This window comes from Hydractinia symbiolongicarpus, chromosome 10 (assembly GCF_029227915.1).
Source record: "Hydractinia symbiolongicarpus strain clone_291-10 chromosome 10, HSymV2.1, whole genome shotgun sequence".
Taxonomy (NCBI): Eukaryota; Metazoa; Cnidaria; class Hydrozoa; order Anthoathecata; family Hydractiniidae; genus Hydractinia; species Hydractinia symbiolongicarpus.
The window spans coordinates 8,053,657-8,075,638 of NC_079884.1; the positions used below are offsets into that span (position 1 = coordinate 8,053,657).

At 34.7% G+C, this 21,982-nt stretch overlaps 2 protein-coding genes across 2 annotated transcripts; one reads left to right on the forward strand and one right to left on the reverse strand.

Annotated features, from left to right (window-relative positions):
- Nucleotides 1–9,003: 9,003 nt before the first annotated feature.
- Nucleotides 9,004–9,507, reverse strand: LOC130612835 (uncharacterized). Its single transcript, XM_057434181.1, has one exon. The coding sequence runs from the start codon at nucleotides 9,505–9,507 to the stop codon at nucleotides 9,004–9,006; it is 504 nt and encodes a 167-aa protein (XP_057290164.1).
- Nucleotides 9,508–12,287: 2,780 nt separating this feature from the next.
- LOC130612285 (uncharacterized) lies at nucleotides 12,288–14,526 on the forward strand. Its single transcript, XM_057433593.1, has 2 exons — nucleotides 12,288–12,573; nucleotides 13,462–14,526. Exons 1-2 carry the CDS (start codon nucleotides 12,513–12,515, stop codon nucleotides 14,427–14,429), a joined length of 1,029 nt encoding a protein of 342 aa, XP_057289576.1. The 5' UTR covers nucleotides 12,288–12,512; the 3' UTR covers nucleotides 14,430–14,526.
- Nucleotides 14,527–21,982: the final 7,456 nt, after the last annotated feature.

The following is a 21,982-nucleotide window of genomic DNA, read 5'->3' on the forward strand; positions in this document are numbered from 1 at the left end:
TTAAAGAAGAATGAACGAGAGGCACGAAATGGTTGGACTGAAATTTTGAAGATAACATAGGCCTTCATAACAAAACATTATGTGTAGATCAGCCTTCATTGAAATTGCTTACGGGGAATAATTTTTTGGTTCATGCAAACCTTAAACTTTTCCTCTCCAATATCAGGGTAATATGAGCAGAATATAATTCTCCCTGTAACTGAGGACAAAGCTAAAAGGCAAAGGAAACTTGACCAGTTTTTGTCATTTAAATTTAAGACAGCTTCCTCTTTTATAAGCTCTTCCCCCTCTTTATTGCTGTCACAAGCAACATGGGAAACACAGAAAAATAGAATATTTTTCAGAGAACTGAAAGAACCTCTCTGCTCTTGAAAGATGGAAGAAAATAGAGGATGATTGGAATAAAAATTTGGGAAGAGAAAAAGTTCCGTTCAGTGCATAGCGGAATGTTGATTTGTTTAACATCCATTCTGTTCTTGTCTCCTGTTGTCGCGACTCTCTGTCTGCTTCTACGTTAAGAATGCCAGGGAGATGTGTAGCGACTATCCAATTATTTTTGCTTATTGCCCATTCCCAAATGCTATGTGTAATCTTATCCATTGGGATAGATTTGACGCTACCCATTTTGTTTACACAGGCTACTGCTGAAGTGTTATCCATTGTTAGCAGCACTTCGCGTCCGTCCACATTTGTTTACGAAATCGAAAGAGGAAATTTACGGAAGCCGAATCTCATTTGAATACTTACGATCAGAGGCTAAATTATTATAACAGCTGGCTCTATTTTTGTCATTAAATAGTCTCGATGACCCAAATAGAAACTTTTTGTTTATTGTAGTGAACCCCCTTTTGTTTATTGATTGAAACCTTAATAGCGCTTTGTCACCACAATACAATTAATTTATTTGAAAACATTCCTTAGGGATTATAAACAAAAGTAAAAATAGATAGTTACCTCAAAGCGACGAATGCTTTCTCTTTTGCATACCCAGAAATAAAATGTTCAACACTGAAATTTCTGCTTAACAAACTTTTTCTCAATCTTTCTCCAATGATCTAATGTTCCAAAATCAGGAAACTCTGTTTTTTTATCTTTCAATATCTTATAAAGACTTTTACATTCGCAAATATCATTGCTTTTTACAGCAAGCACAACCAGATCCCGCAAGCTTCCATCAGAAGACATGTTGGATCAGAAAGAACTTCAGAATTGCAGTTGGCCGAAGTTGGCCGAACCCATTAAACAGACCGGCTACCGCAAATTATTCCTACGCACCCATCCCCTAATATCAATCTTTCTTTCACCGTGAATTTCGACTAAAGAGAGTCCAAAAGTCCACACTTCGGCGAGATTCTTTTTACGTCACAAATTCTTTTGTTTTAACCAGAGTCCAAAAGTCCACACCTCGGCGAGATTTTTCTCGACGTCATAATTCTTTTGTTTTTCTTTTGTTTAAGTGAATCCAAAAGTCAACACCTCCGCGGCCGCCAAAGTTGACTTTTTTTACGGCAGAAAACAAAGGAATCGAGAGAAACAAAGTCAGCAAAATGCAGCAAAATGTAGTTCGACTACCGTAAGAACCATATTACTTCGGCAAAGCACATCGAAGGAGAGTTGAGCCTCGGCAAAGACTCCTGAGTGGAGATAAGAATATTACCTCGGATCCTGGGCGCAAAGGAATCTTATTAAACATTATACGTTGCTTTAAATCAATTTCTACATTTAGATACACATGATTTTCTCATTGGCAAAATTTCTCCTTAGACGAGTGCTGAAGTGGCCGAAGTCTAAATCCGCCCCTGATCATTCAATGTTAATTTCACAATTTTTAATTCTGGAATATGCTTGTTACAAACACATGATCAGGCTCAAAATATGCTTATTTGAAAAAAGAATTTTCTTTTTAGTAATTTATAATAAGTCTTTAAAAATCAGAAAAATCGACAGGCAAAAAAATGCAGACCTTAGGTGAAGAAAGTCAAATTATGGTTAAAAACTTTTTTGCTGTGGCTACTAGCATCTTTTCACTGATATATGATCTAAATCTAAACAACATGCAAGCTATATTCCAATTTCAAGATCAAAAGATGCCTCTACCTAAAAAAAGGTAGAGGAATCTTCAAGGCCCGCATTATTTTGCCTGTCGATTTGCGTAAAAGATCTGGAGATTATAACCAACACACTTCACGATGAAAGTCGTCTATAAAAACATTGTATCAAAATAAAGTTCTGGTGAATTAATAGCATTTTAAAATATCAAACCTATTTTTTTCAGTAGTTGCCACTATCATTAGCCTTTTTCACTTAGCAATCAAGTAATGTCGAAGGATTGGTTAAAAGAAAAAAAGTTTGAGGTTGTCGGGAAATTGTAATATCATTTCACTTTGCTGTTATTATAATATATTCGGCTCACGTAGTTTTATTTATTATGTTTCCGTATATTGTGCCGTGAGTTTTATAATAAGTCTTTATATCTTGAATAGGGAAGCTTTTTGCGTAATAGCTACTGTAGTATTAAAGAAATAAATTCTATTGTTGTCAAAAAAACTGCTCACGAAACAAAAAACATAAAAACTTGACAACATTTTCTTAGGCTTCACATAATGCTTAGCATATGCTTAGAAAATGACCAAATTTAAGTCTACAAATGCGTATAAATGTCATGCTTATAAAAAAAACAGGTAGTCACCAAAACTTAGTATTACTCACCAAAAAACACTTCTCCTCACCATAAAACACTTCTATCACTACTACCCATCTTAAAAAAACGCTTCTGCCCCCAAAAAACATTTCATAAACGTTGCACCAAATGTGGACTAAAACAGAATCAAGGCGTCGCAAATTAAGGTTTTGATGTCACTCTCATGTTCACCATGCTTTTTTTTGTCATTTTTTGTCACAAACAAAGTCTTTTTAATCTTTTAATGGTGAGAAATTGTAAGGTAACCACACTATTATGTTGTTTGTTTAGAGGGTCGAATTTCGTAGAAAACAAATCATTTTATATCATTTTCAGTGTGCTTTTTTCATTTGATATGCCAAGTTTTGTCGAAGTCAGAAAACGAGCTTCAGTCAGTAGATCAAATCTCGTGATTCTTGTATGGAAAGTGTGCCTAATATAAGTCGGTAAACATTGCTGTTAAAAACTTCAACAATACGTTTGAAAAAAGCATTTAACCATGATATTAACCTATTTTTGCAGGCTTGAGTATACCACTTTGATCATGAAAAACAATATAGATAGATATGCGCCGGACGAGTGCCGACAAAATGTGTGCTGGATTAATGTTTATTCTAACTAAAGAAATAACTTCTTATAACAGAACGTCGTTCTAAAACGAGATATAAACTTTTTCTTTTTGTTTACGAAAGTGTCGAGCATGTGCTTCTTCGCTAATTATGTTAATAACATAATAGAATTACCGTCTTAAGGGTCCGTTACACGTAGCAAAGTTTGCAATAGCAAATAACATACAAGTACTTCTGCAAGTACTTGTACAAGCAGTTGTGCAAGTTTTTATACTTGCACAAGTTTTGTCGATTTCAAATAAAAAAAAACAAATGTGAGTTTTTGCGCGCTCATTTTGAAAATGGTTTGCGAACAAGAAGACGTTGTTTTAATTCTGGCGCTATCGCTGGCAGTAAAAGTAAAGACAAGTCAGTGCAAAAAAAGAAAGCAACGCAAACGTTTTTGGGTGCGACCATGGTTATTAGACAGACAAACGAAAGGGGCTTGCAATAGCATCCTTAGTGAATTAAGATTACAAGACACTGAACGTTTCCGTTAATATCTTCGAATGAATACGGAAACGTTTGTTGTAAGTAATTTTTTTTGTTGATCAAAGATTTTGTAGGACAGTGGTAGCGCATCTCACATAATAAGTCTCTTTTCTTTTAGGAACTACTGGAGAAAGTACGCCCATACATCACCAAACAAACTACCTCTTGTCGGAAACCGATATCAGCAGAGGAGAAACTGTCAGTAACATTGCGATTTCTGGCTACTGGAGAGTCATATCAAAGTCTGATGTACCAATTTCGCATGTCGGATAAAACCATTTCCCTTTTCGTACCTATAGTTGCCAGGGCGATTTATCGAGTTCTTAAGAAACGGAGGAAGAGTGGAAAGCGCTTTCAGACAAAATAAACTTGAAGTGGCAGTTTACCAATTGCATAGGAGCTCTCGATGGAAAACATATTCCTATTAAGTTACCGCCGAACACTGGATCTACATTTTACAGCTATAAAGGATTCTATAGTATAGTTCTATTGGCACTTGTCGATAGTGAATACAAATTTATCTACGTAGACGCTGGATGCCAAGGCCGTATTAGCGATGGTGGAGTTTTAAGAAATACAGAGTTATATCATTTATTGAGCAATGATAAGTTAGCCCTTCAACCTCCGAAGCAACTTCCACTGAGTGAAGATCCAGCGTGGGATAAGCTTGATTTGCCAGAAATACCTTACGTTATCGTTGGGGATGACGCATTCGCATTATCAAAAAATTTAATGAAGCCTTTTTCCAAAAACACGCTTTGTGATGCCGAGCGAATTTTCAATTACCGGCTTTCAAGGTTTCGAAGAATAAGTGAAAACGCTTTTGGTATTTTATCCGCTAGATTTAGAATCATCAACAGCACAATTAACCTTTCTCCGAGTAAAACCACGAGCCTCGTTATGGCCATCGTAGCGCTACACAATATGCTGATGACGAAGTCTAAAGACTCGTACGCACCAGTTGGTCTTGTCGACCAAGAAGATTTACTGACGAATCGAATCGTTCCTGGTCAATGGAGGGGAATGGCTGATGTCTCAAATGACTTACAAACTTGCGCACAGAGAAAAGCTAGTTCAAATGCAAAAGAAATACGTGATGTCTTTAAAGATTATTTTATGGGCTCAGGTCAAGTATCTTGGCAATGGAATATGCTTGTATAATTGTCTTAAATCTTTACAGAAAACACTACGGGTAGCTAGCTACACAAATTTGTATAAATACAACAAAACCGTTTTTTATATAAAGTCTATACCATAAGTGAAAGTTAATTGTTGTTGTAATTACTGTTGTAAACCTGGGAACCGTAGTAGTTGAAACGCGATGGAAGTGAGATATCGGAATCTCCTGAGTTACTAGGTGATAATTTTGGGCTGATAGCATTTGTTGTTCTCCCAGTTTGAATTCTCTCAGGACCGCGGAAAGTACCAGTTTGGTGGCCTCAATTGTAGTTGAAGGGTGACGAAGTTGAAGGAACGGTCGTCAGTTGTCCATTTTGAAACCTTGCGTCAAACAGAAGCTGTTGTATTTGAAGTTTACACTTTTCTCGGGTGTACATATTTTCTATATCAAGCAAATTCTTCGAAATCATTCTACCAAACAATTGTTCTTGGGTCTCGCTTTCATTAGGACTCAGGTTTAGGTTTGCTACTGCACGTCTGACGAGGCGCATCCAATCGCTCTAACGCTTTTAACATAACTCTGTCCGCAACAGATACATCTTGATCTTTTTTGACATTAGATGACTTTTTTCGTTTATGGTTGAGCGCCGGCGTAGGAGTTTAATCATCACCATTCGGATCTTCGTCCACATTGATGTTGGATTCTGTGGCGCGAGGAGTAATATAATCAGATAAGAAGCTATCCATCTCCCTATAAAAAGGCCATTGGGAAGTGAAAACCTCATCCGAACCTGCTCCACTTTTCTTTGAAGCTCGGACTTTCTGTTTTAATTGACCGTAACACGATCTCAAACCGACCATTTTCTTTTGTATGTCTTTGACTGGCATTGCCAATTCGTTTGAAATCAACTCCAGCGCTATTCCTTCTTCTTGCATTATGATACTTTGCGTGGTTTGAGTTAAAAAGGCACTCGTGTAGTTGCCACTCTGCAATTAGTTGTCCCACCATATTATCTCTCCAACTATCAACTTTCTTGTTTTTATTTATCGCCTCCATCTTCAACGAAATATTTTCATACACGCCACAAAACTATTCACACCACACTTTAATTTTTTATTTTCATCAATTCGATATTCTATTGGCTCATTTATAATAAAAACAACATTGAAAACAAAAGCTAAAAATCATTGATCGGTTAACATTCCGAACTTGATCGCAACCTATTGTTTATTTGCTATAGCAAACGTCGATTTTTTTAAATCATTTTAAAAAAATCAGAACTTGCACAAGTTCTTGTACAAGCCCATGCGCAATGCATAATACCAGCTGTTACACATAATATTGTATTGCACAAGTACTTGCACAAGTACTTGTATGTTATTTGCTATTGCAAATTTTCCATACAAATATCACGTGCCTGCAGCGTGTTACAGTCAGATTCACTAGAAAAAAGTTAGCCCCTATTAAAGGAGAATATGGAATTTGATCATTTTTTGCGAAAAAGACTCGGTCGAGCACCTCACGCACTGATTCTTTTGAAATTAAAAACAATAGAAAATTCAATACATTTAAAGCGTACAGAAATGAAGTTGTTTCTCCTATTATTTCCTCCAAACACGATACAAGAAAAACAGTTCATCGTAAAATCGAGGCATATTTGAAAGCGAGGCCGAAAATGGTTTTGTTCAATTTAATGTGCTTGTTTAAATAATATTTTGTTGTTGTTGAATAGAAGTGTTTTTTTACTGAACAGAGGCTGTATTCTGGTGAGCAGAAATGTTTTTATTTTGCGACTTTAGCCAGCAGAACTTTAGAATGGGCTCGTGTCGTCGTTTTTTTAATGAGACTAGTGATTATATGATATTGTTCTTCGAGTTTTGGTTTACCTAGGGTTTTTTTTTCATCAAACTAGTGATAATAGGCTTATGCTATATTTTTCACATACTAGATTTTATCGTAATAAGCATACTGTAAGTATAACACCAGCCTTTATTTTGTGATAACCGAGCCTAATCGGAAAATTTAATATGCTTACAAAAAAAGCATGTATTTATTTCTAGAAGATTTACTTAATTAGCGATTTACTTAAATATTTTTAAAATTATGTTAAAAATTGTGTTTAAGGTAATTTTTTTACATTCCTGTAAAATTTGTGGCTGCATGACTGTGGTTGCTATATGTAGCAATATTCAACGACTTATATATGCACTATAAATATTATTTTTTTTATAAATCATACATTTATATTAAATACAATAAATAATATAAGTAGCATAAATATATAAATATATAAAATACAATATAAAATCGTAAGTATGTTTTAAATATCTTAGCTATTTAAAAAATACTTAAAAAAAAAAAAAATGAAAAAATAACACTTGAAAACTTCAAGACAAAGTTAAAAACAAACAAACAACAAGGAAAACAGAATCAAATCATAAAAAAGTTAAGAACAAAAATCGAACAACCATGACGATGAGTATAGGGGAGAGACTATACCAATCACTTGTGTCAAAACTATCTCAAATCTCAAAACATAGTTGCTTCAAAAGAATTCAACATGATATCTACACCAACCAACCAACTATGCACTATATATGTCGATATGACATAATCACCATGTATATGATGTGTAACTCATTATATATATGATGTGTAACTTATCATATATATAATGTGTAATTCATTATATATTTAATGAATGATGTAACTGATCATATGTATGAAGATGTAACTGACCACATATGATGTGTAACTCATCATATATATGATGTGTAAATGATCATATATATATATATGAAATGTAACACATCATTTGTATGATCACCATGTATATCTGTTTTGGCTAGCACAGAGGAGAAGAAAAGGGTAGATTGGAAAAATTATTATCATAGGTAACTTAAACAAAAGACGAGTTATTGGCGGTGAAAAATTTATGATCATTAAAAACAAAACAACTTAAATCATCTTACATATCACATTGGACATCCAAATATAAGTGAAAAGTTCCCCACATATATTGTATATCCATGATTTATTCGATATAAATAGTGGCTTTAAACTCAAACTTTTTATTAAAATAAACTTCAAACGTTTTTAACTAGCTAGCTAGCTATATCCTTTGAAATTTTGCAGAGAAACACACATAGAGTTAGTCAAAGCAACAACTATAAGTTTAAAATCTTTTAGAGGTAATAATTACCTTCTTAAAGTTAATAACATAGCAATTTTAACAAATACAGCTCCTCGTGTTGTCTCTGTTTCCTCGTCAAAACAAACTTTCGATTTACTGATATTTAATTTATTTCACAAACCGTAACTTAATTTATCGCCAAAAAGAAATTTTTTTTCTCTTTTTAGAAGATAAAAATAAAAAAGTATGAAATTCATCGTAGAAAAATAAATATTCATGGACAGGTTATCTCAACGTCTATCTGGTTCTAAAGTGTGTATAATTTCTTGCGCCTTGACCTTTTGATTGATCCGTTTATTACACGCCATTCTTCGGAAATTGCGGGCATTGAATCGTTTCGTTTTTAAAAAACATTATAACTGCGTGGTGGTCCCTCTTGTAAACAATTTACAGTAGTATATTTCTCGAAATTGGTGGAAGTGACCACATGAAATATAGATCATCAAAAAACAATAAAGTTGATAAATAAGTTTCCATAAATGTCTTGTAAATACAGTAGACTCCCGGTTATTCGAAGCCTCAAGGGGGATAAGAATTTACTTCGAATAACCGGGAGTTCGAATAACTGAAAAATTCGTTTTCCCGCCAGATTTTCAACTTAACCTTAATGGGATGGACTTTTCTTAAGTAATTGAGGCATTGTGGTTCAGTTGAGCGTGTAAACACAAAGAATTTTTACTTTTTGAAGAAATAATAAATTTGAACAAATTGTTAACAGGTTTTAAAATATGAAAGTTATAAAGAAAATGTATCTAGTAAATACAAGGAGTTCAACTCTTAAAAAAATCTTTAATGCTACATTGTTTTTTACTATCGATGTAGTGTTTTTGACATGTACGTGTTATCATGTTTAACTGCTTTCTGATTTCAAGACCATTCTCGTCAAACAAAGACCATCTTTCCAACAATTCTAAGGCCTCTTCCAACTCTGACTGCTTTGGATTCTTCGGGGGATGTCATGTGCCTCAATTTCATCATCATCGTCATCTTCGAGATTCGGCGCGTTTTGATCTTTGTCCTCATTAAGTACGATTTCCACGATTTCCTCATCAGTCAATTCAATTGATTTACTCGTGCATACCTCAAAATCAATATCCACAAAATCATCTGCGTTAAAGATGTCGCCGTCAACTTCTCTTTTTTTCAACTCGCTTATGCTGTCAGAAAGAGATTTAAATGGGTCATCAGCATCAATGAGACTCGTGATCTGTGCTTCTTTTGAGATGCCTGCCTTCTTAAAGCAGTTTTTAACAGTGTCTTTTGAAACAGCGTCCCATGATTTGACCAAGATTTGCATCCCTTCAAGAATGTTAATTTTAGGGACCTCTTTACCGCCGTCAATGAACTTTATTTGACGTTTCACAAGATTTGACCGGTAATATGCCTTCAATGCTCGGATTACACCTTGATCCATGGGCTGGGTCTTAGACGTTGTATTTGGTGGTAGAAAAACTAATTCTACTGAAACGTTCGAAAATTAGATGAAACGTTTGAAAATCAAAGGAAACGTTCGAATTTTGAATGATCCTTTTAAAACGTTCGAATGTTATAAAACGAAACGAAACAACACAACAACAAAGCAGTCACACCACAATTAGGACGAAGAAGTGAAAATTACAATGGATCTTGTTTCAATGATAATCAACGAAACACAGCCGATAGAAATCATTCTTATCAAGTATTATGAGAGTAACTCAACCGTTATGGGATATCATGAGTATCAAAAGAAATGGAACGCTGTTATTGGTGAAGTCCTAGAAGCTAAAATGGAACCAACAAACGACATAGACAAATATGCAGTGGCGGTCTGCAAAAAAGGAGATATTGTTGGTCATTTGCCTAAAGGAAAAACAGGAAAATTTGCCAAAACGATATTTTACTTTCTGAAGTCAGAGATGTTGTGTACTTGCAAAGTAAAAGTGACACGGAAAAGAACTAACTTTGGAGATGATAAGGGATTGAGGATCCCCTGTTTGCTTCAATTCTCTGGACCGAAGGAGAATATTGAACTTTTGAAGAAATTGCTTGAAGAGTGTAAATAGCCATGAATATTGAAACCTGATTTTTTGAAGAAAAAAAGTGTTTTAATCGCAGAAAATCAATGTTCTCACTCGACGATCTCCCAATAAGAAAAATTCGAATAACTGAGGGTGACTTAGCCTATAATTGGCCCCAAGGGGAATAAAAATCACTTCGAATAACCGAATTATTCGAATAACTGAAGTTCGAATAACCGAGAGTGTTTTTGCCTGAGTTGGGTAAGCAGATCCAAGGGGAACGCCATCTCACTTCGAATAACCGAATTATTCGAATAAGTGCAGGTTCGAATAACCGGGAGTCTACTGTAAATGGTTTTCCATTTGCTTGCACCGACATTTCAGTTTAGGTAACTCGACCGTGTCCCTCGCTCGCTTAAACGTATTTTAATAAAAGTTCACGCTCTAATGGACTTAAAATTTCATCAGAATTTTGTTGGCCGGGCTAACACCTAAATATATTCATGAAGATATTCTCAAAAATATTATTTTTATTTTTCAACATTTTACACATAAGAATATTGACGAAAGAATTATACTATTCGTTACCATAGTGACTAATTATTTATGCAGAAGTATAACATATCTGTAAGAAAATTATTTCATGAGTTTAAGCAGAACGCGAGTTATAATGAGTTTTCCGACGATGATAGTTTTAAAAATTGTGGGAAAAAATGTAATTCTTCAAAAGTAAAAAATGTTAAGAAAAAGTTTAAAAATCGTTTTTAGATTAATGTTTTGTGATCTTAAAAAAGCAAACATCAAATATGAGAACTTGCTTTGTAAATGGAATCTCATTTGTAAGAAAGGGGTTCGTTTTTTATCCGCGTCTATTAAACTTACAATTTTTTTTTAATAATGTTTATAACATTAGATAGGAAATCATACAAGCTTTTTAAAAATATAAACAATAATAGATGAGTTTCGATATTTACGTTTTTACAGGATTCTTGCGCATGTGCGAAAAAAATAGAAAAATGGACAGGCAAAAAAAATGCAGACCTTAGGTGAAGAAAGTCAAATTATGGTTAAAAACTTTTGTACTGTGGCTACTAGCATCACTGTTATATGATCTAAATCTAAACCACATGCAAACTATATTCTAATTTCAAGTTCAAAAGTCTCTACTTGAAAAAGGTTTGGAATGGACTGGTCCACGACTTACCGCTTGTCGATTTGCGTAAAAGGTCTGAACAACACACTTCACGATGAAAGTCCTCTATACAAATATTAGATCAAAATAAAGTTCTGGTGAATTAATAGCATTTTAAAATATCAAACCTATTTTTTTCAGTAGTTGCCACTATCATTAGCCTTTTTCACTTAGCAATCAAATAATGTCGAAGGATTGCTTAAAAGAAAAAAAGTTTGAGGTTGTTGGGAAATATCATTTCACTTTGCTGTTATTATAATATATTCGGCTCACGTAGTTTTATTTATTATGTTTCCGTATATTGTGCCGTGAGATTTGACTCTTGTCCTCTCTCTCAAACGATCTAATACAGTGTCACATCTTACAGTACACGTATCAGATTTTATATATGAACATAGACTTAGTATTCATCTGGAAGAACACCCTTCTTGATCTTACCATAGAGCAACCTCGCTCTCAGGGCTACTTGCTTCTCAACGGCGCTGCGCTTCCTGAGTAAAAGGTGCTGGGGTCGAGCTTGACCATGGAGGCACCTCTAGTATTTTACACACAGATATAACAGCCATATTTAAGTAAATAAACATTATAACCCGCTCCTATGCCTAATCATACGTTATCATAAATTGCAAATCCCTGAAGAACTCCGGAAAAATAACTTTCCAAATTTAACAATGTTTTTTCTTAAGTAAACCTACGTAAACCTGAATAAACCTACTTATAGAGAACTTTTCTATACTCTCCACTGCTACTACTAATTTTGATTTGGAGTTAAAGAAGAGTCTGTTGATGCGTAGGGAAAAGCCAGTTTTCAATATTGCGTCTGTGTCATATTTTCTATTTTTCTTATTAATGACTTCCTCCTTGGGATAAGTTTTGTAAGTCATATGTTATTGTATATTTAAAAACATATTGTACTGACTTTTTTACTAGAAAATAGCCGTCGAAACGTCGTAAGGTGTATAGTTTTTTATACAACGCCACGAAATAATGTTTTTTTTTTGTTATTTTTATTTATTTATATTTTTTTGACGTTTTAGTGGTTAAGTTTTGGTTTTGCAAAAAAAAACAACCTATCTTCCTTCTGAGGTTTCAAAGAATAGTTGTATCAATAATTTCACTATTTTTTTCTTAGGACGAGAAGAAGGTAAAGGGGTAGAGACGTGAACATTTGTTCCAAAACTCTTCAGTTGAAGTACAGTCATTAGTGAGGATAGTGGCAAATAACAAAAGATGTTCAAAGTTTATTCATTTCTTTTGATTGGCTTGATCACAACTAGTTGTTTCTTCTTTTGTAAGTATCATTGTTAACATTTGAACAGTTTGAAAGAGGAACGGGGCTATTTATTTCTAGTGGAACAATTATTCAAACCATACAAAAAAGATCTCTCATTATGAAGAGATTTTCTTTCATTTCAAGGTGGTATTCTCAACAGAAGACAGAACGTTCAATTCTTCAAACGACGTGCGATAATTATACTGTTTATACGCATTAATTGAATTACCTGATAGGGTCGAAATTACAATCGCTGATCCTTGTTTTCAGGTGCCTTTTGATTTGGCCATAATAGGTGGCATTGAAATGTTAAAGAAAAATAAAGTATTAATGGTCGTTATTATTTCCTCAGTTTCACAAAAATATTATATCTATTTTAAGAAATAGCTTGTAATTATACTTTATTTTCTTTGCGAAGTTAAATCAAAAAGTTAGGACTGGCATTGGATTTTGAAATTTTATATACTTATTTAAGAACTAAACATACCAAACACTTCTCATACTATGTACTACTCTATTATCACTATCGTGATCATAATTATACATTCGCAAAAAAATAAGTTTTTTCAATGTTCTTTGAACTTTTTCAGGACTCAAACTTGTTTAAAAAGTCTAGAAATTCTTTAAATCTGGGGTATAACGCTTCATTTATACAAGTTGACGGGACTACAAAAAACTTTATAAAATTCGGTGTTTGAAACATCGAGACTCAACTGTGTTAAAATATATCAGCCGTTATTTTGTGTAATACATTTTCTTTAAATTTGAGAGAGGTTTTCAAGGATGCAATAAACGAAAACGGATACAAGCATACAAACAGATTACAAATATTTGTTTAACAAAAGAAAAACGCAGAGTGTACTGACAAAAATGTGTATGTAATTGTGCATATCCATTTTTTATTAGATTGGAGTGAAATACATGCTAAAGTCTTTACAGCAGTCCAAACTGTCCAAGCGAGTATATCAGATATTTCAGAAACCGACACAAACAGCACAAAATGTTCAAAGTTCAAAAAATTAAAGAGAATATTACTAGCTGTTAACTTTAATTACCCTCACTATAGTGCTGTCCCACTATTGCGAGAATTTTATGAGCCAATCTTTGGAAAGATTATATTTTGTGGAGAAAGTTACGACCATTCTCTTGGTGTGATCCAAATTGAAGAGAACCAAGGTCGACTGGGATATATGTGTGTGGTGACTGCCATGAAAATGTACCCTGGTTTCATTGGATACATTCATACCAATGATGACGTAATCCTAAACTGGTGGCAATTGATTAAACTTGATTTTACAAAATTATGGTTCTCTACACCATTGGATATGACTAAAGCTTATGTGTTCACACAACCGGTACCCACAAACTGGTGGTGGTGGAGTGACAACGATACTGCAGGTCGATGCAAGAGATCATTCTATACGCTTAAAGCGATGCTTAATGCATCAACTCATCCAACTATTCCATCGCAAAGATACTTGCAACAATATTACCATAATACTAACAACGTGGAGTTGTGTTATCCCCGCTATGTGGATTTGTTCTACATACCACAAGATTTAGTAGAGTCTTTCGTGATATTTGCAGATTTTTTTGCGAGAGAAAAACTGTACCTAGAAGTAGCCATGCCATTAGCTTTCACATTTTTTACAAACGCTACGAACCATCATGTGATGAAGGGAGTATATTTACCAGAACTATTTAACCGAAATAACAAGACGTATCTAAGCGGAGAGGCTTTTTATAGAATCTACACGATTGACTTATTTTTTGTACATCCATTTAAACTCTCCGGACCCATGAAGTTATCTAATCAAAATATATTTTCTAATGTTGTTAAAAAGTATGGTGATGTGGTACGAAAGGACTGCTAGCTTGAGAAGTTGTTTAGTTAACTTTCCTTATTCTTAGAACCAGTAACATAATATTTTAAAACATTTCTGGTAGAAAATTTCAAAAACACATTTTTAACATTCTGCAGAAATTTTTCTTGTTTAATATTTTTTTTTTAGTCACTGTTTCTTTTTTTTCTTATTAAAGGGACTACAAAACGGCTGTTTGTTTTCGACTTTAGTGACTTGCTCTAAAGTCGACCTGGAAAAGTTTATAATCTCTGAGGACAAAAACAACAACTTAATTCATCTTAAATATCATATTGGGCATCCAAATATAACTGAAAATAACAGAAAAGTTCCCCACATATATGGATATCCATGATTTATTCGATATAAATAGTTGCTTTAAACTCAAACTTCTTAATAAAATAAACTTCAAACTTTTAAAACTAGCTAGCTCTCCTTTAAAATTTTGCATAGAGACACACAAGTTTATTGCACATAGTCTAAGCAAGTCTAGACAACAACGATGAGTTTAAAATCTTAGAGATATCATTTACCTTCTTAAAGCTTAAAGCTAGTAAAATAGCATTTTTGACAAATACAGCTCCTCGTGTTGTCTCTGTTCATTCGTCAAAACAAACTTTTGATTTAATGATATTTAATATATTTTACAAACCGTAGCTTATTTTACCGCTAAAAAGAGTAAGAAAATAAAAAATAAAAAGTAGCAAGTTCATCACACGCCATTATTCGGAAATTGCGAGGACTGAGCTCATTGATTCGTTTCGTAGCCCCTTTAACATGCGTTGCACATGTCTGTCTGTGATTTTTTGCGAATAAGCCTAAGAAAACATAATCTTGCTCGTGTAATCTATTATCGTACATGATAAAAGTATTCAAAAACAATTCAAGAGTTCATGTAAGATCGACCCGGCTCCCGAATATCCTACTTCCAAGCATGGTATTTGACTGTATATCATAAAACACCGCCATAGGGAGGGTGAGGTGGGCACATGAACTCTTGCCAGGGTGGGGAACGTATAGGGGAAAATAATTCTAATCAAACTGCACTGTGCTTGTTTAATTTAGTGAATTATTTTCCCCACTCAGGCTCCACCACCCTGGCAAGAATCCATATGAGACTTCAAAGCTAGCTTAAATACCAGTAAGGGGTATATTAAAACAACTATATACAAGACAGATTAAATAGTGAAATCATAACACAAAATATGCGTACACCCCAAAAAATTAAACCACCACTCTATATCATACACATAAATAAAGTTTAATCAAAACATGCTGTCCAAAATTGGTCGTAACAGGCTTATTGTAAAACTTTGCGAAAGTGCTACCATTGGACCAACCATCCGCTTTTTCAATATCCAAAAGAGACAAACCAGTTTGTTTTGATTTTGATGTAGAAGCAGCACCAGCTGAGTATGCCTTAAAAACATTTGTGTCCATCCCCTCAGATTGCAACATTTTACAGGTCCACCTTGTGATAGTTGCAGATGTTGCAGCTTTGTGGGGTGAAACATAACTTATGAAAAGCCTTTTCTCATTGCTGCGTAGACCATTAGTTCTAGCAAGGTATTCTGTAAGGTTTTGCACAACACAGACTTTTCTGTTAGTGGGATATGCAAGAAATTCCAATGGTTTCTGGTGATTTGTCGGTCTACTTTGTTTAAGTAAATTGTGAATAAAGAAAACACCTTTTTCATTTTCCTGATGGAAACTATCTAAAGATAAAACACTGAGTGTTTGTGATCGTTCACCACTAAAAACACATCAAGACAGCTAAACGTTGCGTTAATAATTGTAAAGGTAACTCTTCTGGTGGTGGCAAAGAGTTAAGGTACAACACGACATCCACATCAAAGGTGATTGTATATCGAGGAAGAGTTGGTCGTTTCTTGAAAATGCCACACAATAAACGTTTGATTATAGGTTGGTTGCCAAACGTTATCCCATGGTCAGGTTTGAATATAGATGATAAAGCAGATCTGGCTGTATTTAAAGCAGAGTATTCTAACGAGCAAAATAACTCAGCTAAAAATCTGCACCTGTAACCGCAGGAGCTGAGGTTGGATCAAGGTTTTTGGTGAATATTCAAGCCATTTCTTGATATAAGGTGCATATTGCTTCCTTGTTCAGAAGTCCATGATTTAATAAGCAAAGACTTTACCGAAACATCAAGTCACACAATCAGATTCGAATCAACACTGCAAGAAGCTCCAGGTTCTTGTGTAGCGGATGAAGTAACGACGGTTGATTAGGAAGAAATAGCTGCTTCCTTGAAGGTAAAATTACATAAGGATTTGTAACAGCAATCTGGAGAAGTAATGGATACCATAATTGGTTTGGCCAATTTGGTACAACAATCAAACCTTCAATTTTGTTCTGAATTGCTTTTTGAACAACTGCACCTACACAGACAAAAGGGAGAAAGCAATAGACTTTTTGACCATGCTAATTAATAATGAAAGCATTTGCATGTGTAGCACAAGGGCTGGTCTCTATGAAACAAATGTAGCTAGTTTAGTATTGATTCTACTGGCAAATAAATCAATGTCAGGGAAAAATTGAAAGTGTGAAACAAAGTCCAGAAAAATCTTTTCACTCAATTTCCATTCTGTTTTAATTTCATGCTTTGTAGATTCTACATCAGCTTCTACATTAAGAAGCCCTGGAATGTGTGAGATAGTAAGCCAATTGTCATGTCTAATGGCCCAATCCCAAATATGCTTGAAAGAAATTTCACAAGGGATAGAACGACAACAACCCATGTTGGTTATGCAATGTACAGCTATTGTATTATAACACAATACTTTGGTGTGGGTGTTGAAAACTGAGTCACATAATGACCTCAGTCCAAAAAGAATAGCTTTCAGCTCTAATACATTTATATGCTGCTCAGACCCAACTTCTGAGAATAAGCCACCAGTTTGTGATTTAGAACATACTGCACCCCACCCAGGCTTAGAAGCATCAGTGGAAATAGCCATGGTGAGGTTACCAAATGGGATAGGACTTTATGATGAGGTAATAATGTCACACCACCATTGTATATCTGCTATTGCATTAACAGACAAAGTAGTGTATGAATCAAAATTGCCGTAGTTTTTACTTAATAAGTCTATCTTCAGACGTTCGAAATCTCTATAATGAAGTTTTCCAAATAACACAGCATGAAAACTAGAGCTGAAGATACCAAGAAGCAGGGCAATTTCCCGTAGACTAACTTCGTGAGTAACAGACTGAAGTTTTTGACAATATTTCTTGTTTTTTTTTCTTTTTTGAGTGATTTCAATGCACTTTTATATTGACTGAATCTATGATTGAACCAAGGTTTTATAAGGTCTGAGTGGGGAGAAAATATGATTTATCGGGATGTACAGAAAATCCCAATTCTCTTAATAAAGATACAATTCTCTTTATGTTTACAAAGCAGCCATTGTCAGACTTGTGCATGGTAATAAGGTCATCAATATAACCTGAAACCAAGCACTGGGATGATCTTAAGACAGCAAGAGGTGGTTTAAGAAGCTTCGTAAATTTTCGTGGTCCAGAACACAAACCATTTGGGAGACAAGTGAACTGGTATAACACACCATCATAATAAAACTTTAAGAATTTTTGATATTCGTCATCTATATGAACAGAGTAATAAGCATCTTTGATATCAATTTTTGCTATAAAGCAAGTAAAGTAATAAGCATCTTTGATATCAATTTTTGCTATAAAGCAGTTTTCTGTAACTAATGTCAAAATTGAAGAAATTGTGTCCATTTTAAACTGTATATATGGCATACAACTATTAAGCTTTTTTAAATTCAAAATGAGTCTAAACAAACCACCAGGCTTTGGAGTGAGAAAAATAGGAGACATAAATTTTCCAGCTACATGATACTTTGTTTGATTACTCCTTTTTTAAGTAACCTGGTGATCTCTGATAAATTTGTTTACATCAGCAGAGAAGGAACAGTTCATGCTTTCAGCATTACCAGGTTCTGGTAGTTCCTTAAATTCTATTTTTAGACCAGGAACGGTTGACAACACCTAATCGTCTGATGTCAATTCTGTCCATGCAGGCAAACATCTAGAAATAGCACCTGCATTTTGAGCTAACTTAGTTTTAAGGTTTAACATATAAGTACTTACATTGGGGGCTGCAGTTATTTCCTGCTTCTGTTAAAGGGCTTCCGATTACTTTGTTGTGGTTTCTTGCCTTTAAAAAATTCTGGTAATCTTTCCTGGATGTTATCGTTGAGCTAGGGATTTTACTAAACCTTCCAACATAAGGATATGATTGATATTTCCTACTGTTCTTGTAGCTATATGTACTAGATGAGGACAAGGCAAGCTTCCTGGGCTTCTCTTATACCCTTTTGTAAATCATCCCCAAGCAGAAATTCATTGCATGGTCTACTCGGGTTACATAGATCCCGGAATTGAGGGTTCAAAGAGGTGCGAACATTTTGTTTTCTTTTATTATTTAGGTCTGTATTGACTGACCCGAGTAATGTTATTGCATCAAGATAATTCGTGACAACATCCTTCGAATTCAAGGACTTTTTCCCCTAAAACTTTTTTAAGCACCTTTATAATGGCTGATGTTGCACTCAACAGTGTTTGAACTGTGTTGTACAAGTTTCTCTCATTACGTTTTTAAAATTCTGAAAAACTTTTGATATTAAAAATGCATTTGTCCATCTTTGGCTCAGCCATTTTAGTACAGTTTTCAGGCAGCAAGTGCCTATTCCCTATCTTCTTTTTTACTGGAATAAGACATTTTTCCAGGAAATGAGCCGTAACTCTAGTGGCAACATTTTCTTTGATTTTTTCACCAAGACCTAATGATTGTGGCATTTCATTATCCACTTGTAAAAGGATGTCCTCTGCGACATCCAAATCACGGTAGCTTTTGCCACCATGTTTATTTGGAGTAAATAAATCTGAAATATTATCTCCAGGGATAGTGTTCTCAAGGGAATGCCTTGGTAAGTTATTTTCATCATTGTTATCATTATCATGCTCAGAAGAAGTATCTCCTGGGATATTATCCTCGTCATCAACAAGACGGTATTTGTCAGCATGGACAGACAGGGAATCGTCAGATGGAGGCAGTGGTCTCCTCCTTTGTCCATGCAGTAAAGGAGAGAACTCTTTTCTTATTGCACTGAGTACATCTGCAGTAATTGCTTGTCTCATATCGTTGTCTGTGCCTTCAAAATTTGTTGTATTAGGAGAGGTAACTGTAGTATCATTTGCATGTATACAGGGACTAAAACTCTCATATTGATTCTTGCCAGAGTGCTGGAACCGTGTGGGGAAAATAATTTAAAATCTGAGTGTCGTTTCAAGCATTTCAAATTAAATTGAAAAAATCCAATTTAATTCAAATCAAGTGAATGGGAAACGATTTTGGTCCCAAAATTTATCAATATTGGAAGTTGATTTCTAAAATATTTTCATCTATGATACAAAACAATTAAAAAAAAATATATATTTAATATATTTTATTTTATAATATTAGATTTTTTTATTAATATCGCACAAGTGTAACTCTACCTTACATGACTTTGTCTTTAAGTAATAAATAAATTGACTATAAATAAATCGAACATTGTTTTGCCGATTTCTTATAAGTCCGAAATAATAGTTACTTCGTTCTAACGTTGTGTATCCAGTTGTCTTTTTGTAGTTAAATTTACGGAAGTCTTGCGAATACTGAAGTTCTACTTGTATTATCCATAATGTGACCTCTCAGAGAGTAAAAACACAGGCGGTTGGGACGTTTTCACCCCAACGACGTTATTTTTTAGATTATTTCACTTTACTTACTTAAATAATCGAGTTAGTCAGCTACAGTGATGTAAAAGCCTAATAAGCATTATAAAATGACATCTGTTAAATTTATTTCTACTTGTCGTTAAAACTGTCATCTGTTTTTGTTTAATACGCGAAGCGTTTCTGCAACGATCGCAGAAATATGCCAGAAGAATATTTTATCGCAAAATTATCGGGGATTACAAAGTGTGACAAGGTCGGATTACAAAGTGCAACAGGTTGAGGGATTACAAAGTGCGTCGTGAAAGGAATACGAGTCCCCAATTATTATTTTTATGCTATATGCTCCTGTCTTAACACAATTGCACGAGGGTATTGCATTTTTTTATTAAGAATAACTACAAATTTACAATGGCTGTCTTGTTCAAACGGATTTGTTGTGAAATTGCTATAAGAAACTGTGTTGCATATCGCACTGACATTTAGTACCTGCATGCTATCTACAAAATTACATTTGGCACAATACAAATTTCTATATATGTACTTGTCGATTCCGAATACTATAATATTTGTTATTTAAACATTTGTATACAACCAGTTCGCCACTTTCGCTTACCACGCTCACATATAGACCCACCCTCTCTGCATTTTTTCCATGTTCATCTTGGTTTTCCAGCTGGCCAGCTGGGCAGGCAACTCCTTATTAAAATGCTCGTAGAGATCATCTATCTTCGATCACTTTAGTACCTCCTAAGGACCATGCTGCATGTCCGTATACGTTTTCTCTCCAGAGTTTGGGTCAAACTTGCTGCAGCTAGATCTTTGGGCCTACTGAAACACTCGCCACCTGGCTTATCAACTTCTGGAATGTCTTCATCAGATGTGAAATCGTCATCAAAAGCTGGATTAATCGGCATTTATTTTATCGTATACCACGTAAATAAACCTGAGCATCATACTCAACAAGAAGCTGGATCCGTACGCAGATATCATGACTATGTTGGCAATAGGAGGTAAATGACAGCGTATCAAGGCCACTCAAGTGTCTTCTGCAGCTAACCAGAACAAAGACCTGTACGAAAACGTTCCTAACCTTGGCCAAAATGATATCAATTTTCCTGGGAGTCCGGCTCCTTTCTGATCCACAGATGATTGGAACAAATACGAAGAGAACTACCGTGAACCACCTTGGCAAAAGTATCGTGTAAGATTTGCCCATGTATAACTACGCTGTCTATAGAAACATGTGGTCACCAAGCTTCAAAACTCTCTGATTCTGAAGGGAGGGAGGAAAAAAGCGATAGCGCGATCTACGGGAACACCATCTGCATTCATCTGGAAAAGATATTCAAACTTATCAGAGACTTGCTATTTAATCAACCAGGATGGTGCGACATATTACAGTTCGTTCTCCACTTGGACCCGCTCAAATATAGTCTACCATGTACAGTTTGTAAGGTAAGCTACGTCGGTTAAGTGCTGTTCATGCGTACATTAATAGTTGGCTAGAAACGAAATCTTCATTAACTGTTTTCATAATACAACTAGGTGAATTTGATTCCGGCGAAATCGTTGTTAACTTTGTTAAGAAAGACACCAAGATAATAGACACGCATGATAATTGTGAAATGAGAGTATATCATGAGTATGCGCACATGGAATTATAATACCCCTGTCTACCTCTATCTGGAAGATTGACAGATAGGCTAGAATTAATGTGGTCGGATTACTATGCATGAGGATTACTATACAGGTCTTTATTCAATAAAGATTGGACGTATCACGCTATATCCTCATTG

Bases quoted from the DNA above. Each gene is read 5' to 3' on its own strand.
- LOC130612835 (XM_057434181.1), bottom strand. From the start codon at position 9,507: ATGGATCAAGGTGTAATCCGAGCATTGAAGGCATATTACCGGTCAAAT.
- LOC130612285 (XM_057433593.1), top strand. From the start codon at position 12,513: ATGTTCAAAGTTTATTCATTTCTTTTGATTGGCTTGATCACAACTAGT. The intron at 12,574-13,461 runs GTAAGTATCATT...ATTTTTTATTAG, and splicing joins AACTAGTTGTTTCTTCTTTT to ATTGGAGTGAAATACATGCT.